Genomic DNA, 18,089 nt, shown 5'->3' with positions numbered 1-18,089 from the left:
CCGCCCCGCCACTCCGCGGCGCCTGCCAGCGAGCCAGAGGTGCACGCGAGCACGCCACTGCGCGGCCCCAGGCGCTCGGCCTCCGGCCCCGGGCTCCGGCCTGACCGGGGTTCATGGAGCTGGGGCTGTGGCTCCTCCTCGGGCTCACAGTGACCTCCGCCGCAGGTAAGTGGGCGCGGGCAGCTCCTCTCCCGGCGGCTCCTCTCCAGGCGCGAGCGCACACAAAAGGCTCCGGGTGGGGGTGCGCAGACGTCTGGAGTGCGCGGGGAAGCCCCTGGGACGTGTGCGGGGTGAGGAGCGACCGCTTGCCTGGGCAGGCCACCTCTGAAGGCGTCCGGGGACGGGCTGGGGGCAGAGGCGGAGGGCACAGACGACCTGCGTGCGGGCTCTGGAGGTTGCAGCCCGCGGGCAGGCTGGAGACCCGTGCCAGGGCCGACTTTGGTCAACTTTTCATAAAGTCGGGAACTTCTCAGAAAGTTCACCAAGTTTTCAGAAAGTTTGCAAAGTGCTTACAGAGTTTTCAGAAAGTGTGCGAAATGCTTGCAAAGTTTCCCGGAAGTGTGCAGAAGGTTTGCAGTTTTCCAGAAGTGTGCAGCGGGCTTGCAGTTTTCCAAAAGTGAAAATAGCTTGCAAGCTTCTCACACAGTGCGCATCCTTCGCAAACTTTCCAGGAACTGTGCGCAGTTTGCATGGTTTCTGAATGTACGCCCAGTTCAGAAACTTTCCAGAAAGTGCAACTGGCCAGTAAAGTTCTCAGGAAGTTTGGTTGCTGCCCCTCCCCCCGCTCCAGGTGTTTGGGGATGGCGGCTGTGGAGTGGTCCGTGTTCTCAGGAGCCCCTCCATCTTCTTCCTGCAGGATCTGTGCCTCGCCCCCAGCAGGGGGACGCTGGCAGGAGCGGTGAGGGTGAGCCCGGAGGCCCCCCTGCAGCTGGCTCTGAGGGGCACAGTGAGGACACTGTGGCCACGATGGCACAGGGTCTGAGCCCCGGAAGCCCTGGTCAGGATCCAGGACCAGGCCAGAGTGGGGAGCAGGTGGCTGACAGGGGCCGTGGGCGCCACCGGGCCCGACGCTGCACCTGCTTCACCTACAAGGACAAGGAGTGTGTCTACTATTGCCACCTGGACATCATCTGGATCAACACTCCTGAGTGAGTGAGCCCCGGGGGTGGGGGTGGGGGGCAGGACTCACACTCAGAGGGACTTGGGCTCACTCTGCCCAGCTTGGCACAGAGTCCGCCCTAGAACAGCTTTCGGCTCTTGCTGGGGTCCCTTGCCAGCCCAGGCTTTATTGGCATGTAAAGCGTGTGACCCTTGTCCCCAGCCAGGCCCAGAGGAAACTCAATCCGGGAGTTTCTGATCCAGGGGAAGGGGGAGCCCCCCTGCACATGAAATGAGCCAGCCTGAGGGATTAGACACCTGAGAGCCCCCTGGAGCCTGTTTCCTGAGACAGAGGAAGGCCAAAAGTTAGCTCCTGTCCCCGGTGCTCACTGGGCCTGACCCTCCCCCTGACCTGCAAGGCTGACTCTGAGGAGTTTAAAATTCCTTGAAAGCAGCCTGCTCTACAGAGAGTAGGGCACCTGCGCAGCCAGGGGAAACCCCACCTGGGCCAGCTCCTTCTTTGCCCTGCACCCTCCTGGATGGCCCGCCCACACACCATCCCACAGTGCCATGGCCGAAGAGGGCTCTGCTGTCCCCCCAAGCCGGGAAGGACCTAGACATCACCGTCCTGAGTTAGTCTTGGGTCTGCCATGCTGTGACGCCAGCCCTCCTTCAAGGTCATGGAGGGGTGACAGAGTTGGATGGTGTCCCCATTCCCTTGATCGGCATGTGGGAGCCCCTCTACAAAGTCATCATCTTGCAAACACAGGAGGGTGCAATAAAGAGGATGTGACCTTGCTCGGGCCACCAACCCAATGAGCTTTGCTATCCCATCCCTAAAATCACCACGTCAGACCAGTCCTGGAGGCTGGACGCTCTTGGGACTCTAGCTGGCTCCCTGCTAAAGCAATTCTCCGCTAGGAACCTGGAGCTGGTTGTGAACATGAAGCTTGGCCTGGACAGGCCCCGTGGCCGCTCTTTGGGATGTAAGCAGTGGCGTCCTGCATCCCAAGCCCCATGAGCTCTGAGCGCACTGGGTGCAGCTTGGATGGGCTCGTTGTTTCTTGGGTGCCTTGAAAATGATGCAAAGGGGGGTAAACCTGAGGGGTCGAAGGTCTTTGAGCCAGGTGACAGGCCTCTAGCCACATCTGGAGCGTGCCCAGAAAGCCATCCCATCATGGGGGAACGGTACGCAGGGCCAGCTGCATGGCGTGTGTCCTCTGTGGTCCTCACCCAGGGCCCCGAGCTCAGAAGGACCTGCACTCGGTTTAATGCTTTGTTGGTGCTATCTTGGAGTTCTCAGTCATTTCTGAACAAGGGCTGCATTTTTCCCTGGGCCTCGCAAATTACGTGCTTGATCCCGAGGGCAGAATTTGCTTGCTAGGCTGTGTGAGGTTAGGCTCCTATCCATACAGTCAGTCTTGGTCGGGAGGGTGGCCCCGGGTCTGTCTTCTTTCCCTTCATGGTTCTCCATGTGGGGTCACTGTGGTGGGGGTGGGCGGTCCCGGACAGGGCTGTGGTTGATTGCCTTCTAATCTTGGACAGTTATCAGTCATCTTTTATTATAGTGCCCGTGACCCTGACACCTGTCCTTCCCCTGAGTCTTATCCTGCCGGCTGCATCCTGATGGCAACAGGTTGGCTTCAGAGAGCCAGTGACACTGGGCAGCCACTCCCAGACCCAGCCCTTGCCTTGGCTGCAATTCCAGTCTATGAACCTTGAGGGAGAAAGAAGAAAGGCAGCCGAATTAGGGGCAGGGGACCTGAAACAGAGGAGATGGGGGAGGAGGAGAGGATTTGGAGACCTGTCTTTCTTTGCCGGTCTGCCAAGCCCCTGGGCACTGGCCGGGGAGGAAGCGCTGACCTGAGATGCGTCCGCCGGGCTGAGCAAACACGGCGGTCTGTTTGAAATCCTGCCTCGTAACTTCCAGTTGTCTTGTACGGCCGGGGACGAAGCCAGGGAGCTCTGACTTTTTCCAGGACGGCCGACTTGATAACTTTCCCCCTAAAGTTTGATTTACCTCTTCCCCTCCTCCCTTTCCCCTGATTCATTTTAAACACTGGGAAAGAGTGATTAACTCTGGCGTTTGCGAGTCCCATGAGCTCCTCGGGGAAAAAATAACAAGAGCCAGACGTGGGTGTTCGAAATTAGACAAGCAAAGTAATTTTTGTGTGGATGATTTTTCTAGATGGCCTGGTCTTGCCTTGCCTTGCCTTGTCCCTTCCTGCCTTCCTTCCTCCCTCCCTGTTGATATGTAGATATGTGTGTTTGCTACCCAGGAGATGGGAATTTGAGGCAGCGGGCTCAGGGATAGGCATGCTGTCCCTGGAGAGCAGTGGGGGTGGGCGATCATTTTTTGCTGTGGCTTCCATTTGCTCCCTCATCCTGGAGGATCCTGCTACAGTCCCACCTCTTGAGTTTCTCTGTCTCTCTTAGCTGCCCCCTGCTTCCTTAACAGTCCCTCTTGCTCCCTCTTCTCCACGGTGGGACTGACCCCTTGCCCTTACCACTGTCGAGTCTGAGAATCCAGAGGAGCCTTGATCCTGACGCCTAAACAAGGGTCTTGAACTTTGGGTGCTTGTCAGCTTTTGCTGTCTTTCATCCCACTGACTACTCAGTCACACGGAGATGGAATCAACAATCCTACTTTATCTTTGAAGGACACTGTGGGGTTAAAGGCCTTCTACGAGTATTGTCATCATTTATGCTGTGTTTAAGGACCCTAGAAGCTGCAGGGGTAATATTGGGAGTTACTACCAAGACCAGTTTTGTGTCGCTGTGTGGGACGTTAGCTGTCTAGTTCAGACTCAAGTGACTAGACACTCTCTTACGAATCTTCCAGGTAACAGATCTAAGGTTCTCCAGTTCTCTCACATGGCTAGGCCTCTGGGACTTGAGCGTGGCTGCCCCTTTCTTGATTACCCAGCACCTAGCAGGCATCAGTAAATGCTGGACAAATTGTGGCTTAGACCGGCTGCCTGGTGGTTCTTCCTTTCCGTTGCTGTCAATACAGCTCTCGTCCACAATGCTTTCTCCCAGAAATGAGGGTTCCTCTTCCTGGGTGCCTGGATGTTCTTCTGGGCACCTGCACATCCCTGCACACGTGTGGGAAGGTGTATTCTTCCTGGGGATACTGCCCATAACCTCCTCATCTCCTCCAAGAAGCCCACATCCCAAAGAGGAACCCAATTTGTCCTTTCGCAACTGTACTTCTTGTCCCTATAGAGGCTACCGAGATCCCCATCGATGGACGGCACCGTGGGATTTTCCTAAAACCTTCCTTGTCCACGTGGGGCTGCACCAGCCTCCTCCACCCCCCAAAACCCCACCACTGCCCACAAAAACAAAAACACCAAAAGTCCCAAATCAGAGAAAAATACATTTTGCCTTATGGCCGCGCAGTTTGTCAGGAAGAAGTCAGCAAGGGTAGAGGTAGTTGAACAAGCAGATGGAGTTTCTCCGTTCTTGTGCACTTTGGGACTGCTCTCCACTGTTGTCGTCATTGTTCTCAGCTGCCATGGAGTCGGACCCCGACTCATGGTGACCCCCATGCACAATGGAACCAAAGCTGTCCAGTCCTGCACCATCTCCACGATCAGTTGCAGATTGGACCGTGGTGATCCATAGGGTTTTCACTGGGTGATTTTTGGAAGTAGATTGACAGGCTTTTCTTCCTAGTCTGTCTTAGTCTAAAGGCTCAGCTGAAACCTGTTCAGCATCCTAGCAACATGTAAGCCTCCACTGACAGATGGGTGGTGGCTTCACATGAGGTACATTGGCCAGGAATCGAACCCAGGTCTCCCACACAGAAGGTGAGAATTCTACCACTCCATGAGTCTACTTCAAAAGCAGAAGTGTCCGACGAGGTAGTTGGGGACAGGGGTTCTAACTGTCCGCTGCTGTCCCTGTGAGGCTGAAGAGTGAAGATGCATCCAGTGATTGATTGGGTTGCGGGGTGCCCAGCCTCTGAGTGGAGGGGGCCTGCCCTCTGTTACTCTCTCTGAGGACATAAGGAGAAAGGCATCGTGATGTTGTGATGGTGACCGTATCTTCCAAACAAAACCCTGAGACCCACGGGCTGACAAGCAGGAATGTATTTAAGAGGCAGCAGGCGGGGGGTTGAAATCACAATGGTCGTGGAGGATCTGGGATGCACAGTCCCCACTGAGAGCCGAGGAGCTCAGCTCTGTGTCCTGGTCCTGCTTCGCCGTGTGACCCGGAGGGGTGACCTCTGCACCACCTTTGTGAAATGAAGATGTTAGCGTGACTCTGGAATAGTGACCTGTAGGGCTTCTCCTAGCGCAGCGGCTGGCCACGTCCTAATAAGATGACCGACCCGCTGCCGTCTGCTCCAAGGCATGGCCCACTTACTTAATCCAGCAGGAATGACATTTGTTTTGCATTCTTCTCTCCGCTCAAAGAAGTAAAGAGTAAAAACTAATAATTAACAAAACATTTAAACTTGTACTGTAATGTATTCTGTCACAAAAAGGCAAGATCACAACAGGCTTTGTCGTCTGTGTTGTTCCAGAAAGGCGTTTTAACACGTTTCCAAGAAAAGGAAGGGACATTCTGAATTTCAGAACATCCTGGTGGAATGGGTTGGATCCAGAACCAGCCTTCTGTTTATGGGGTGCTAGTGGCTGAGCAGGTGTCAGCAGAGCTTCCAGACTAAGACAGACTAGGAGGAAAGGCCTGGCGAGCTACTTCCGAAAGTCAGCCAGTGAAAACCCTGTGGATCACAAGGGTCCAATTCCGTTGTGCATGGCGTCGCCATGAGTCAGGGGCCGACTTGATGGCAGCGAACAACAACGATTGTCCTTTCTATTTTAGAGGCGGAAACGGAGCCCAAGGTTGTGTCATTTGTCAAGGTTACTGAACTCGTAAGGAGGTGACTGGGCCCTCTAAGCCCCTTCTTCAGACATTTTCCTGGGGCTGGTCGATGCCAGCTTCGGTGCTGTCTTAATTAGATGACTCCTATGTTTACACAGGCGGCCTATTTTTATTGAGCACCTACTGGGTTAGCACTTGGCTGGGCTCTGGGGACCCAATGACAGATGAAAGACAAGTCTCCCCTTGGTGACTGGTTCAGGGCGGTTTTGTTCTTTTTGATATAGTGACGGTTCATATATATAATGCTATGTAGTAACATGTTTGTCTCTTTGCACAATTTTCTACATAAATGAATTAACACGTGAGAAAAAAACTAAATCTTTGGGTGGTTGTTGTTCTTGCTGGGTGCCATCAAGTCGATTTCAACTCACAGCAACTCCATGTGATGGAGCATAGCTGCCCCACAGGGTTTTCTAGACTGTCACTTGATGGGAACAGATGGCCAGGTCTTTCTCCCTCAGAGCCACTGGGTGGGTTTAAACCGCCGACCTTTCGGTTAGCAGCTTAGTGCTTACCTGGTGCACCACCAGGGCTCCTTAAAAGCCTAAATCTTCAGCCCACCACATGCCCTAAGTTTTATGTGGAGACATAGTGCTGGCTAGCTGGGAAGCACGTGGCCTCTCTTTTCGCCTCTGACAGCTCTTGGTGGGCTCCCGGTCCATCAGAGGGCCTTCCCTGATCTGGACGTCTGGGAGATTTGTGCTCTGATGTCGGGGATGTGTGTACTCGAGAGATGGAGAGACACTCAGAGTCACTAGCTCCATCCTTGGTGTGTGATTGTGCCTCTTTGTGGCTGCTGTTCCATCCCCTCATCTGCTTTGCTGCTTGGTGCCAAAGGCATGAGATGGCTCTGTCTGAATCCACCCCCAGCTGCAAACTGATGCTAACCCTTCCATTCAGAGACTTGTGGTATTTAGAGAGAAATCGGCCCTGGGCCGTCTCTTCCAAATTCCCACCCAGAGGAGGGGCAGATCCGTCCGTGGTGGTGGAGAGCACGGAATCTGGAGTCAAACCGTCTGGGCTGGAATCCTGGATCTGCGCCTAGGAGATGTCACTTCTCTGAGCCTCAGTCTCCTCATCTGTAAAGTGGGGGCAACTTATAATACCCTACAAATGAGGTTGTTGATCACAGGAGAAATCTCAGTGCCCGGAATCCCGTCAACACCCAATACCTTGAAGACAAGACAGTGCTAGCAATCAACCTCTAACCAGTTGCCATTGAGTCAGCTCCAACGCATGGCACCCCATGTGTGTCAGAGTAGAACTGTGCCCATAGGGTTTTCAATGGCTGAGTTTTGGGAAGTAGATCACCAAGCTTTTCTTCTGAGGTACCTCTGGGTGGACTTGAACCTTGAACCTTTTGGTTAGCAGCCAAGCGACCATTGGCACCACCCAAGGACTCCAAAATGTCTCTAAAACCCACTGACGTTGAGTTGATTCCAACCCTGTAGAACTGCCCCATAAGGTCACCAAGGAGCGGCTAGTAGATTTGAACTGCCGACCTTTTGCTTAGCAGCCCAGCACTTAACCACTGTGCCACCACGGTTCTAGTACATCACAGTCCTTCAAATACTTGATAACAGTCTATGAGCATTTGATCAGTATAAGATTTACAGGCCCTGGGAAAAGGTGTGCCCGCCCGTAGCTTTGTTGCTGATAAGCAGCTTGATAAAGCCACTTGAGGCCAAAGGTTGACAGCAGCCGGGATTCGGTTGAGTCCCTCCCGGTCTTCCCTTCCTGCCTTGTATTCAGTCGCTCCTCTCCTACCTTGGTCAACAATCGGAATGTTGGAGGAAGGGGCCACCGTGTTCTCTGAAGGCCTCTGTCTCTTTGTCCTAAAGTGGGGAGTTGGGGGCTGTGACTTGGGTCTGGCATTTCAGGATAATTTTGATGATCTGTTTCCCACCTCTTGGTTAAACACCTCATGATCCAAAATCTCTGTAAAACGTCTGGCTGCGGTGTCCGGGGTGAGCCCTGCAGAGTGAACAGAACGCATCGTACTTTGTAGACTGGGGACCCCGGGAGGCTCCAGGAGCCTCATTTCCAGGCTCACTCAGCCCTGGCAGCACCTCAAGCTGGGTACATGGAGTCAGAGACTGGGGGGTCAACGTGGCCAGCCCCAGGAAACTCTATGGATGTTGGCTTAAGAAAAATACTTTATGCCATGACCTGCTTTTGAGAAGGATGCCTAAAAGAAGCTAGTGTTGGCCGGGCTACAAGTTACACTGAACTCAGGGCTCTGGTTGATCATGGTTTTCCTCTGTTAGTTTTTATTTCCCGCTTAACCGTCTCCTTGGGAATCTCGTGCAATTGTGGATCCTGGTTTTGGGTTTGGATGGCATGTTTCTTACGTAATTTCGCAGCAGGATACGTCTGTAAGATCTGAGGGCCGTATTGGAGTGGTTGGCCTTTCTGTGGCCATAACATGGCCTGAAAGCCCCCTCCCTGCCCCGGAGTCACCAGAGGAGGTGTGCGAAGTCCTGGAGCAGGGAGGCTCAGCTGAAGCAAGTGGATCCTGTCCTAAGGAGAGGTGGTTTGATTTGCGGCAGGAGACCCTCCATGACCCTGAGGGAGCATTTGGAGTTTCGCTAGATGAAAGGGCTATTGCAGCGAGGAACTTGGCCTTAAATCTGGAGGCGGCTGAAAGTTCTGACATCTCTTGCTGGGTTTATTCCTGCAAGAATTTCAAACAAAGGAAGTGGGGAGGCAAACAGCGCTTCCCTGAGGAGGCTCCACGGCGTGGCTGGAGCCGGCTCCGCTTTGTGATTCCAGCTCCCGGTCCTGGGCGGGTTCACCATGTCCCAGCACGCCCAGTGGGAGCTGCCCGCTGGTAATCCCGTGCCACCAAAGCTCAACTCGGAGCAGACGGGACTGAGAAGCGATGACCTGCTCTCACTAGATGCCATGTTTCAGCTGAAGGTGAAGAGCTCCTTAAAATGGAGACACACACACTCACCCACACCACTCTCTCACACAGACACACTCACACATGCCACACCCACAGACACACCCACAGGACACTCACACACACACGCAACACTCTCAGACACACACATGCCACACACACATACCACACTCACAGACACACACACCACACACACTCACCAACACCACACTCACACAGACACACACTACACACATACACACACACCACACTCACACTGACACCACACTCACATACCACACACAGATGCACTCACCAACCAGTCTCACACAGACACACTCACACATACCACACACACTCACACACACCCCTCACTCTCACACAAGCACATTTACACACATAGACACACACAACACACACAGACACACATAGACACACAGGCACACACACTCCCATATACACACTCACCACACATACTGACACAGATACCCACCCAGACACAGACACATACACACCCCACTCACACACACACACACACAGACACACACATTTACATGCACACAGGCACACACACACTTTCCCCTTTTTGGGCATAGGAGTCAATCTTACTCAGAAGGGAAGTCAATCCAGAGAGTGGGCGAGGAGGTGAGAGGATGGCCAAGCCATGAAGGAGCCCCTTGTCCAGACCGTGTTCTGGGCGCTTCTCCATCCCTCTCCCTCCAGGTCTCTGGGGAACCGGCAAACAAAACGAAGCGGCCAGTCTTCCTTCTCGTCTACCCCAACTCGGGGTCTCAGCGGAACCTGGAGTGCTGGGAGAACGTTCACGGGCCCGGAGGGCCCTGCCATGTCTTCTCTCACAGCTCTCAGGCAGATGGAGCGGGAGGCCTTGATAATCAATAACCCTAGAGCAGGGCAGCCAAGGAGGCCTGTGCCCGGCCAGTGATTTAGAGACAGATTCATTGCGTGAGTCAATGAGAAAGGTGCAGACACACACGTCGCTGGGTGACTTGGTTCTTTCTTTCTCTGCGAGGGGATAGAACATGACTGGTGGACAGCCTCCTCCTACCACTTGTTGTAGTTAGGTGCCCGAGAGTCGGCTCTGACTCACAGGGACCCTACGCACAACAGAACAAAACGCTGCCCGGTCCTGTGCCACCTTCACAATCCTTACTATGTTTGAGCCCATTGTTGCAGCCACTGTGTCCATCTATCTCGTTGACCCTCTACTTTACCAAGCATGATGTCCTTCTCCAGGGACTGGTGTCTCCCGATAACATGTCCAAAATACATGAGACAAAGTCCCACCATCCTCGCTTCTAAGGAGCATTCTGGCTATACTTCTTCCAGAACAGATTTTGTTCATTTTTCTGGCAGTCCATGGTATATTTGATATTCTTCACCAACCCCATAATTCAAATGCATCAATTCTTCTTCGGTCTTCTTTAATCATTGTCCAGCTTTCATACACATTTGAGGCAATTGAAAACCATGGCTTGGGTCAGGTGCACCTTAGTCCTCAAAGTGACATCTTTGCTTTTTAAATGTGACTTGGGGAGGGTGAAATAGCTTTGCCAAAAGTCGTAAGTGAGTAAATGAGAAAGCAGAGGCGTAAATATCTTTTCTGGCTTTTTACAAATCTGACTTCCATAGGTTACTTGCAGGGCCAAGAAGAGGGTGAGGTGGATGAGGAAAAATTTAAGGGAGTACCCAAAACTCAGTGGTAAAGAGAAATAATACAATATTTTAGAAAATCAAAATGAATGCAAAAAATCCACAATGAGCAAAACACCAAGACTTTTAGTAAAGATGAAGTCCAAGCCTACACTTGCCCAACTTGCCTTACTCTCCTTCCCCTCATTCTGGCCCTAGTTTCTTGTCTGAGGACGAAGCCTGTGTCTCTAACAGAGCCTCAAGTATTCTTTCTTTCCTTTTTTTATTATTATTGTGGTAAATATATATGTAACAAAACATCTACCATTTCAACCATCTTCACATGTACACTTCAGTGATATTATGTTCATCCTGTTATTCAACCATCACCCTTATCCATTCCCAAATTTTTCCATCAGGAACTAAAGTATTCTTTTTTTAAAAAAAAATTAATTAATAATTAAATTTTTGGTGGAAATCTACACAACAAAAGATACTTCAGCCATTTCTGCGTACACCATCTAGCAGCATTGGCTACAAGTTGTGCTACCATTCTCGACAACATTTTAAAAACTATTTCACCATCATTAACACAAACTCATTGTCCCCCCGCCCAGCTTCTCATCTATCAAGTTGCTGTTGTCAGTTTGATCACATATAGATAAGTCTTTAAAAGAGTATAATGCTCAATGCAGACATTTTTTTCTAATGAGGCTAAATGATTATTTGGTTCAAAGATGACTTCAGGGGATAGTTTCGGTTCAAGGTTTAAAGATTTCCTCAGGGTATAGATTTGGGGGGTCATCCAGCCTCAATGGCTGCAGAAGGTCTGGATTTCATGAGGAACTCAAGTATTCTTGGTTTGAGATAAGTGATAAATCTATGGAAGCTTACCAATAGGGCATTACACAAGGACGCAAGCTATTCGATTCGGAGAAAAACAAGGTGTCTTTATCCTCGTGGTGATGACGAGTCTAAGTCTTGGTTCACTAGGATCTTTCCTGTTCTTAATGTGAGATCTGGAACTTAACAAGGATGTTTCCTCTTTGCTCTCTGCAGATTATTTAAAGGGATGCAAAAAAGGTGTCTGCATCCCCTTGATTCCTCCGCAGATAGCCCCATCCTTAAAAAAAAAAAAAATCCCCAGCCCTTGTCATACTCCTTCTCTTTCCATTGCTGGGAGCTGTCTGCAGCTTTGCATAAAGTTATAATGAGGCTGTGCCAGACAGACGTGGGTCTCTGAGGCCCACGTTCGACCTGGAATGCGCCAGGGTCACTGGGGGCTGGGGAGAGAAATTCTAGCCCAACTCCTTTGAATGCCTTTGTTTGTACCAGATCAGGGGAAACCAGCTAATCTGCGGGGATTCTGTAGATGGCCTCATTCCCCGCCTATCGGAGGAGTTTGTTTTTCTGACTTTTGTTTTTTGAGCCAGGGCTCTTGAAAATCCCCCACGACACCACGAAAACAGAAGCTTTTTTCTGTGGCTCTCTCTTTGTTGGGCCCCTAGAGCTTCCTCTGAATACCCTCCAGTGCGTGTGCGCCTGTGCTGAGGGGTGTATCTGTGTCGGTCAGCCGGCGGAAGGATACATTCTGTGGCTGTGGGGTTAGTTTAATACTTACTATACGGGAATAGGACGACGCAGGAGTGTAAACAGTTCAGGAGAATGCTTTCTAAATACAGTTGGTGAGATCCTAGGAACCTGTGAGCTTAGCTTGAGTGGGGCGGGCAAGCCCACACTGAGTGGTGGTCTGTTGCTGGAGTGGAGGCTTAGGCCCTCTCCTTGCAGTAACCGCACCGTTTGGAGATCCTGAGATCAAATGCTGCCTTAGTTATCGAGCGCTGCTGTAACAGAAATACCACAAGCGTGTGGCTTTAAAGAACAGGAATTTATTTTTTCACTGTTCAGTAGGCTACAAGTCCAAATTCAAGGCACGGGCTCTAGGGGAAGGCTCTCTCTGTCCGCTCTGGAGGATAACCCTTGTCTCAGCCTATGTAGCGTGCGTTCTTCCCAGGGTTCTTCGAAGATGTCCACGTAGCATCTCTCTTCCTTCATTCATGCTCAAATGATGGTGAGGAATTTGAGGTGGGGTTTGGGGCTGGATCGGCTTTGGAAAAGATCAGCTAGCCCTCACATTTCCCAGGCCCAGAGGGAGGTGTCACCCAGGGATTCGGTGAGCTGGTGGTCCACCTGGACTGAAGCCTCGTTCCTAGCTGCCAGCCTCATGAGGCCTCTGGGGCTGCCTCTTATGACCCTCCCACCTGTCCTCCTGGTTTCTCCGTTGTGGTGCTAGTGTGTTCTGCACGGGTCATTGTCAAGACATGGCTCTTCCAGTTCAAATCATTAGAGACCATATTCCTTCTAGAAAAAACCCTCAAAGAGGGGCCTATTGAGGGACCAAAAAAAGTAGAAATCCATTAAGTTAGCTGAGAATTCTATATATTTGGGTGATAGGGTATGGCCTAGAAGTAATAGCTAGGTAAGACCTCATTCATTCATTCATTCAGCAGACGTTATTGGGCGTCTCCTGCCCGGTGTGCAGAGGTGAAGGTGGCAGACAAGGCCCGTGACCTTGCCTGTCCCCCTTGCCTCCATGCCTTTGCAGAGAGCAGGTGTCCACTACACACTGGTCAAAGCAAATGGATACTTTCATGGACCTTTGAATGTCCAACCACTTCCTGTAGGTATTTCAGCATTTCTTACCAGTTAGAACGAAGTTCTTACCTAGCAGTTCTTTCTCATAAGGTTCCAAAGACAGTAAGTAAAGGCAATCAACACTTTCTTCCTTGCCCAACAAGATTGTTTCTAAGCCCAGGAGAGGGGGTGAATGGTGACTTCCAAGGAAGGAATTTAATAAAACCTGAAACCGAGCCATAGTTAGAAAGCGTGTTAGAGTCGAGAAATTATTTCTCTGGGGAATGGTAGGAGACGGTGTCTAATGACTGCTGGAGCCTGGCAGCTGGGGGCTGCCTTCCAACCATCTGCTCGTGAGAAACAGTTGTTTCTCCTTCTCTCGGTCACAGGACGGGGCAACAGAGGGGGACCTCCTGTCCATTTGTCCCCTGGGCCCAAAGGCAGTATTGCTTTTACTTGCCCATTTCACGAGGAAAAATGTGAACTAAAGGAGCTGGGTCATCAACTCTTCATATATTCCAGTTGTGACACACACACATTCTGTTGTTGGGGACACACTGAGCCATAACCTGGGCTTAAAAACAAAACAAAAAACCTCAACTATATTTTTAAAGAGGTGCCCTGGTGGCACAGTGGTAAAGTGCTCGGCTGCTAACTGAAAGGTCAGTGGTTCAAACTCACCAGCTGCTCCACAGGAGAAAGATGTGGCAGTCTGCATCCGTAAAGATGACAGACTTGGAAACCATATGGGGCAGTTCTACTCTGTCCTATAGGGTTGCTGTGAGTCAGAATCAACTCAAAGGCAATGGATTTTATATTTATAGAGAGAAAAGTAAGATCAGGTCCTAATTTTGTCACCGTGTTATAGGACCTGTCTCTTTGATTTGTGGGACAAGCCACTAGACCAGGCTTGTAAATTCAGATGCCCATAAGGGCCAGAAAGGAACCAAAATGAGAGAAGAAGGACAAGTGGTGGTGACTGGGGCAGAATCGAGTACTCATGCCCAGTCTGAAGGAGCCACTGCTCAGTCCAGACAATGGCGCCATGTCGACGTGCAGGCTTGGTGTTAGCACATCTTCCAGTAATTCAAGAGAATCTGGAAATTCGAATATTTATGTGAAATTTCCAGATTAAAAAGAAAGTAACTCTGCTGATTGGATGAAGCCCACAAAATGCTGGTATGTCAACCTTTGCCTGATACAACCCACTTGACTTCTTAGACCAAACAGCAGTAGCTAACATTAATTTAGTGCTAACTCTTTGCTAAGTATTTTCCATGCGGTATCTCAATCTGCCCAACAACCCCTTTTGTAGATCAGGAAATTGTCAGTGTAAGTGCTTTACTACATAGTAATGGAATCACCAGACAGTCTTTCCCATGCTCCCCTAGTACCTTCCACATACCTATGTATTGTCGTTGCCAGTTACCATCAAACGGTCTCTGACTCATGACTACCTTACCTGTAACAGAACTGAAACATTGTCCAGTCCCGCACTATCTTCAAGATCATTGCTATGTTCGAGTCCATCGTTTCAGTGACTGTGTCAGTCCCTCTCGCTGAGGGCCGCCCCCTCCGTCACTGACTCTCCACTTTATCAAACAGGACGTCCTTTTCTAGAGATTGGTCTTTCCTGATGATGTGTCCAAAGTAAGCAAGCCGAGGTCTCACCATCCTTGCTTCTAAGGAGCATTTTGGTTGTATTTCTTCTAAAACTGATTTGTTCATTCATCTGGCAGTCCATGGTCTGTTTGGTATTCTTCGCCAACACCACAATTCGAATGCAAGGCATCAGTTCTTCTGTCTGTATGTTCCCGTGTATGCTGACTTGTAGTCTCTCCTTTCCCCTCTCATGCCTCACTAGTACATGAGCTCCTGAGGGCAGGGATACATAAATGTCTTTCTGTTCCCCATCACACTTGACCTAATACCTAGGTATACAGCGGATGCTTGGCACATGTTGGAGATGTTTTGTGTTGAGTTTTATGGTTGTTGGACTCTTTCGGTTGTAAAGAATCAAGTCCTGCTGGACCAGAATTATCCCCAATGGACTACCAGTTACACAGTCAACAGTTTTGATTCTCCCAGCCTTGTGCGAGGCCCATGGCAGGTACAAAAGGAGTGGAAGACCCACCTTCTACTCTGGAGCAGCTAGGAATCCCTCTTAGACTGGGGCCCTGACTTGCCTCTGGCCCCATCCCCCGCCCATTGCAAGGAGTCTGTGGGACTGAGAGGCATATACTTCCTCCTAGACCAAACAGAGACCATGCTGCACGTGTTCAGGATCCCGGAATCACAACATCCTTGAGCCCGCTTCCAGGGCCTGTGCAGGTATCTTCCAGGGTCTGACATCAAGAAGCAACAGAACTCCAGGAACATGGCCCTGGACCCATAGAGTGGGCAAGGGGCAGTTGTTTGCAGGGAGGGGGTGCAGGCTGGGGCATCCACGTGGAGCAGAAGCAGCCATTCTTGGTGCAGGAGGGAGCAGGGGCAGAAGAGAAGGTGCTGCGTCTCCTGGGGCTACCTCATTCCAGCATGGAATGAATTCCAAGGAGTCTGAGAATTCTAAATCCAAATCTGGCCTTCCAGGGTGTTTTGCAGCTGCATTTGCCCAGGTAGGGCATAGAACTTTTTTATTTAAAAGCTTACCAGCTTGATTTAAAACCTTACAATGTTTAACCTATGGGATGTGGGCCTCTGTTTGTACTCTTGATCCAGACCCTACAAATTGTAGGGTGGGTCTGCTGTGATCTAGATCATATTTTAGACCACCATACTAACGTTATTCCATCATGCTGACATATCCCGATTTATTTAAATAAAGTCCCTTGGATGGGTGATTTTGCTGTTTCAATTTTTTCGGATTATTAAAAATATCCCTGCAATGATTATCCTTATACAAAGTTTTTTTGCATATCTGTGATGGTTTCCTTATGATAAAATTGCAGAAGTAGAAATTTAAGATCGTCAGCAATGAATCTTTTTATAAGTTTATATAATACATTGTCAACAAAGCGTTGTAGCGGTGTAGAAGGCATGAACAGTGTATGAGCAAGTCTCTTCCCCGTATCTTAAGTGTTATTTATGGTTTGAATAGTGTCCTGTGGTTTATGTTGAGGTCCTCAGCTCTGGTGCCTGTGAACGTGACCTTGTTTTGGTATAGGGCGTTTGAAGTTGTTTTTATTTACGCTAACACAAGACCGTACCAAAATGGGGTGGGTCCTCATCCCATCTGATGGTGTCCTGTAAGCAAAAGAACCCAAAAAACCAAGCCCACTGCCATCGAGTTGATTCCGACTCATGGTGACCCTATGGCACAGAGTAGAACTGCCCCATAGGGTTTCCAAGGACATCATCTTTACAGAAGCAGATTGTCATATCTTTCTCCTGCGGAGCAGCTGGTGGGTTTGAACTGCCAACCTATCAGTTAGCTGCCGAGTGCTTAACTACTGTGCCACTAGCACTCCCTGTGGTGCCCTGTGGAGGAGGAGACGAGACACAGACAGACAGAAGGAAGACAGCCATGTGACAATCGAGCTGTGCTGTGGCTACAAGCCAAGGCATGCCTGAGGCGACCGGAACCCAGAGGGACAAGGAAGGGCCTTCCCCACAAGCCAAGGCACGCCTGAGGCGACCGGAACCCAGAGGGACAAGGAAGGGCCTTCCCCTAGAGCCTTGGGAGAGAACAGCACCCTTCCCACACCCTGAATTTGGACTTCTGACTTCCAGAACTGTGAGATGATAAATTTCTCTTCTTATAAAAATAAGATGAAAAGTCTTGTAGTTCCTCAGCTTCCATCCTAGCTCCCGGGTCTGGACACCTAAGGCTTGGTGAAGGGATTTGTAGGTCTCAGAGCCATGGGGAAGGGGCAGGGGCTGGGCTTCTTGGTAAACATTCTTTGAAAATTGCGAGGGCTCCCTTGCCTCCTAGCCCTTTGGGCCCGGCTGCAGGAACAGTGAGCATTTCCCTATTAACAGATTCTGCATTGCCTTGTTTCCTTACGTAAAACACTTGAAAGTGTTTTTGTTGGAGTTGAGTGGCTGTACGGCACACGCATGATCAGCTGACGGCAATTTCAGAATTGCAGGGCTCGCTGTTGATGGGTAACAGGCGCGCTGTTATTGCTCGTGTGTGATTTTCACTGAGAAATGGAGGGACGGGATTTAGTGTCAGCACTTAGAGATTTAATGTGACCCTGTTACTGGAAAAATACACCTTTAGCCAAATCCTGCCTCTCAACAATGTCAGCATTGTTTCACTGCTCTCTCCCTACCCTTTTCCCATTCATGAGAGAAACTGGGGTTTTAGCAAAGGGTTCAGCTTAGCACAGTAGACCCTGCTTTCTTTCTCTGTTTTGTGAGTGTAGACTGCTCAGCAGCTGGGCCCACCCTGGTCAGGAGAGACCCCACCACAGCACCCAGTGAACTTGGGTGGGAAGCAGTCGGGGAGGGGAGGGCAAGAGGGAGACTATGGTTGGTTAAACTCCTTCACTCTGGCCTCCAAGCCAACAGGAGGGAGGATCACCCAAATGTCAGGTCACCGTGGGGAGCCCCCCCTTTGCCCCCAGTGCCCGCAAAAGGCTCCAATGGCATGTGTTTTTTAAATTAAAACAAATTCAATTTGATTTTGTTTTGAAACCCCTTAGAGGACGTCAGGACACCTTGTGAGACAGATGATTGGTGATACTCCATAGGGTTCAAAGAAACTCAAGTAGTTAATCTTGGGGAATCACAAGAAAACCAAGACTTATTGGAAAAGTCGCTTTTGGCCACCGTAAATTTCCCTTAGTGATTAGTAACTCATCCCACAAATCCTGCTTAATAGCACTAATGAGTTAAGAATCTGCTTTAGCTTTTTCCCACCCAACTCCTTGGCTGTGGCCTCTCTCCTCAGGGGAGAGAGGGTTTGGAGACCCAGATGCATAGGAAA

General features: G+C 50.4%; 1 protein-coding gene across 1 annotated transcript in view; it reads left to right on the top strand.

Moving 5' to 3' along the window:
* Window positions 1–113: 113 nt before the first annotated feature.
* EDN3 (endothelin 3) overlaps window positions 114–18,089 on the top strand; it is a 48,379-nt gene continuing 30,403 nt past the window's right edge. Inside the window, exons 1-2 of the mRNA XM_004370528.1 lie at window positions 114–165; window positions 857–1,148. Coding sequence (XP_004370585.1) covers window positions 114–165; window positions 857–1,148 — 344 coding nt within the window. The remainder of the gene's footprint in view (window positions 166–856; window positions 1,149–18,089) is intronic.

The sequence above is a fragment of the Trichechus manatus genome, unplaced genomic scaffold, assembly GCF_000243295.1.
Source record: "Trichechus manatus latirostris isolate Lorelei unplaced genomic scaffold, TriManLat1.0 scaffold00008, whole genome shotgun sequence".
Taxonomy (NCBI): domain Eukaryota; kingdom Metazoa; phylum Chordata; class Mammalia; order Sirenia; family Trichechidae; genus Trichechus; species Trichechus manatus.
Note: the sequence above shows the minus strand (reverse complement) of the source record. Positions and strands in the feature narration are given on the sequence as shown.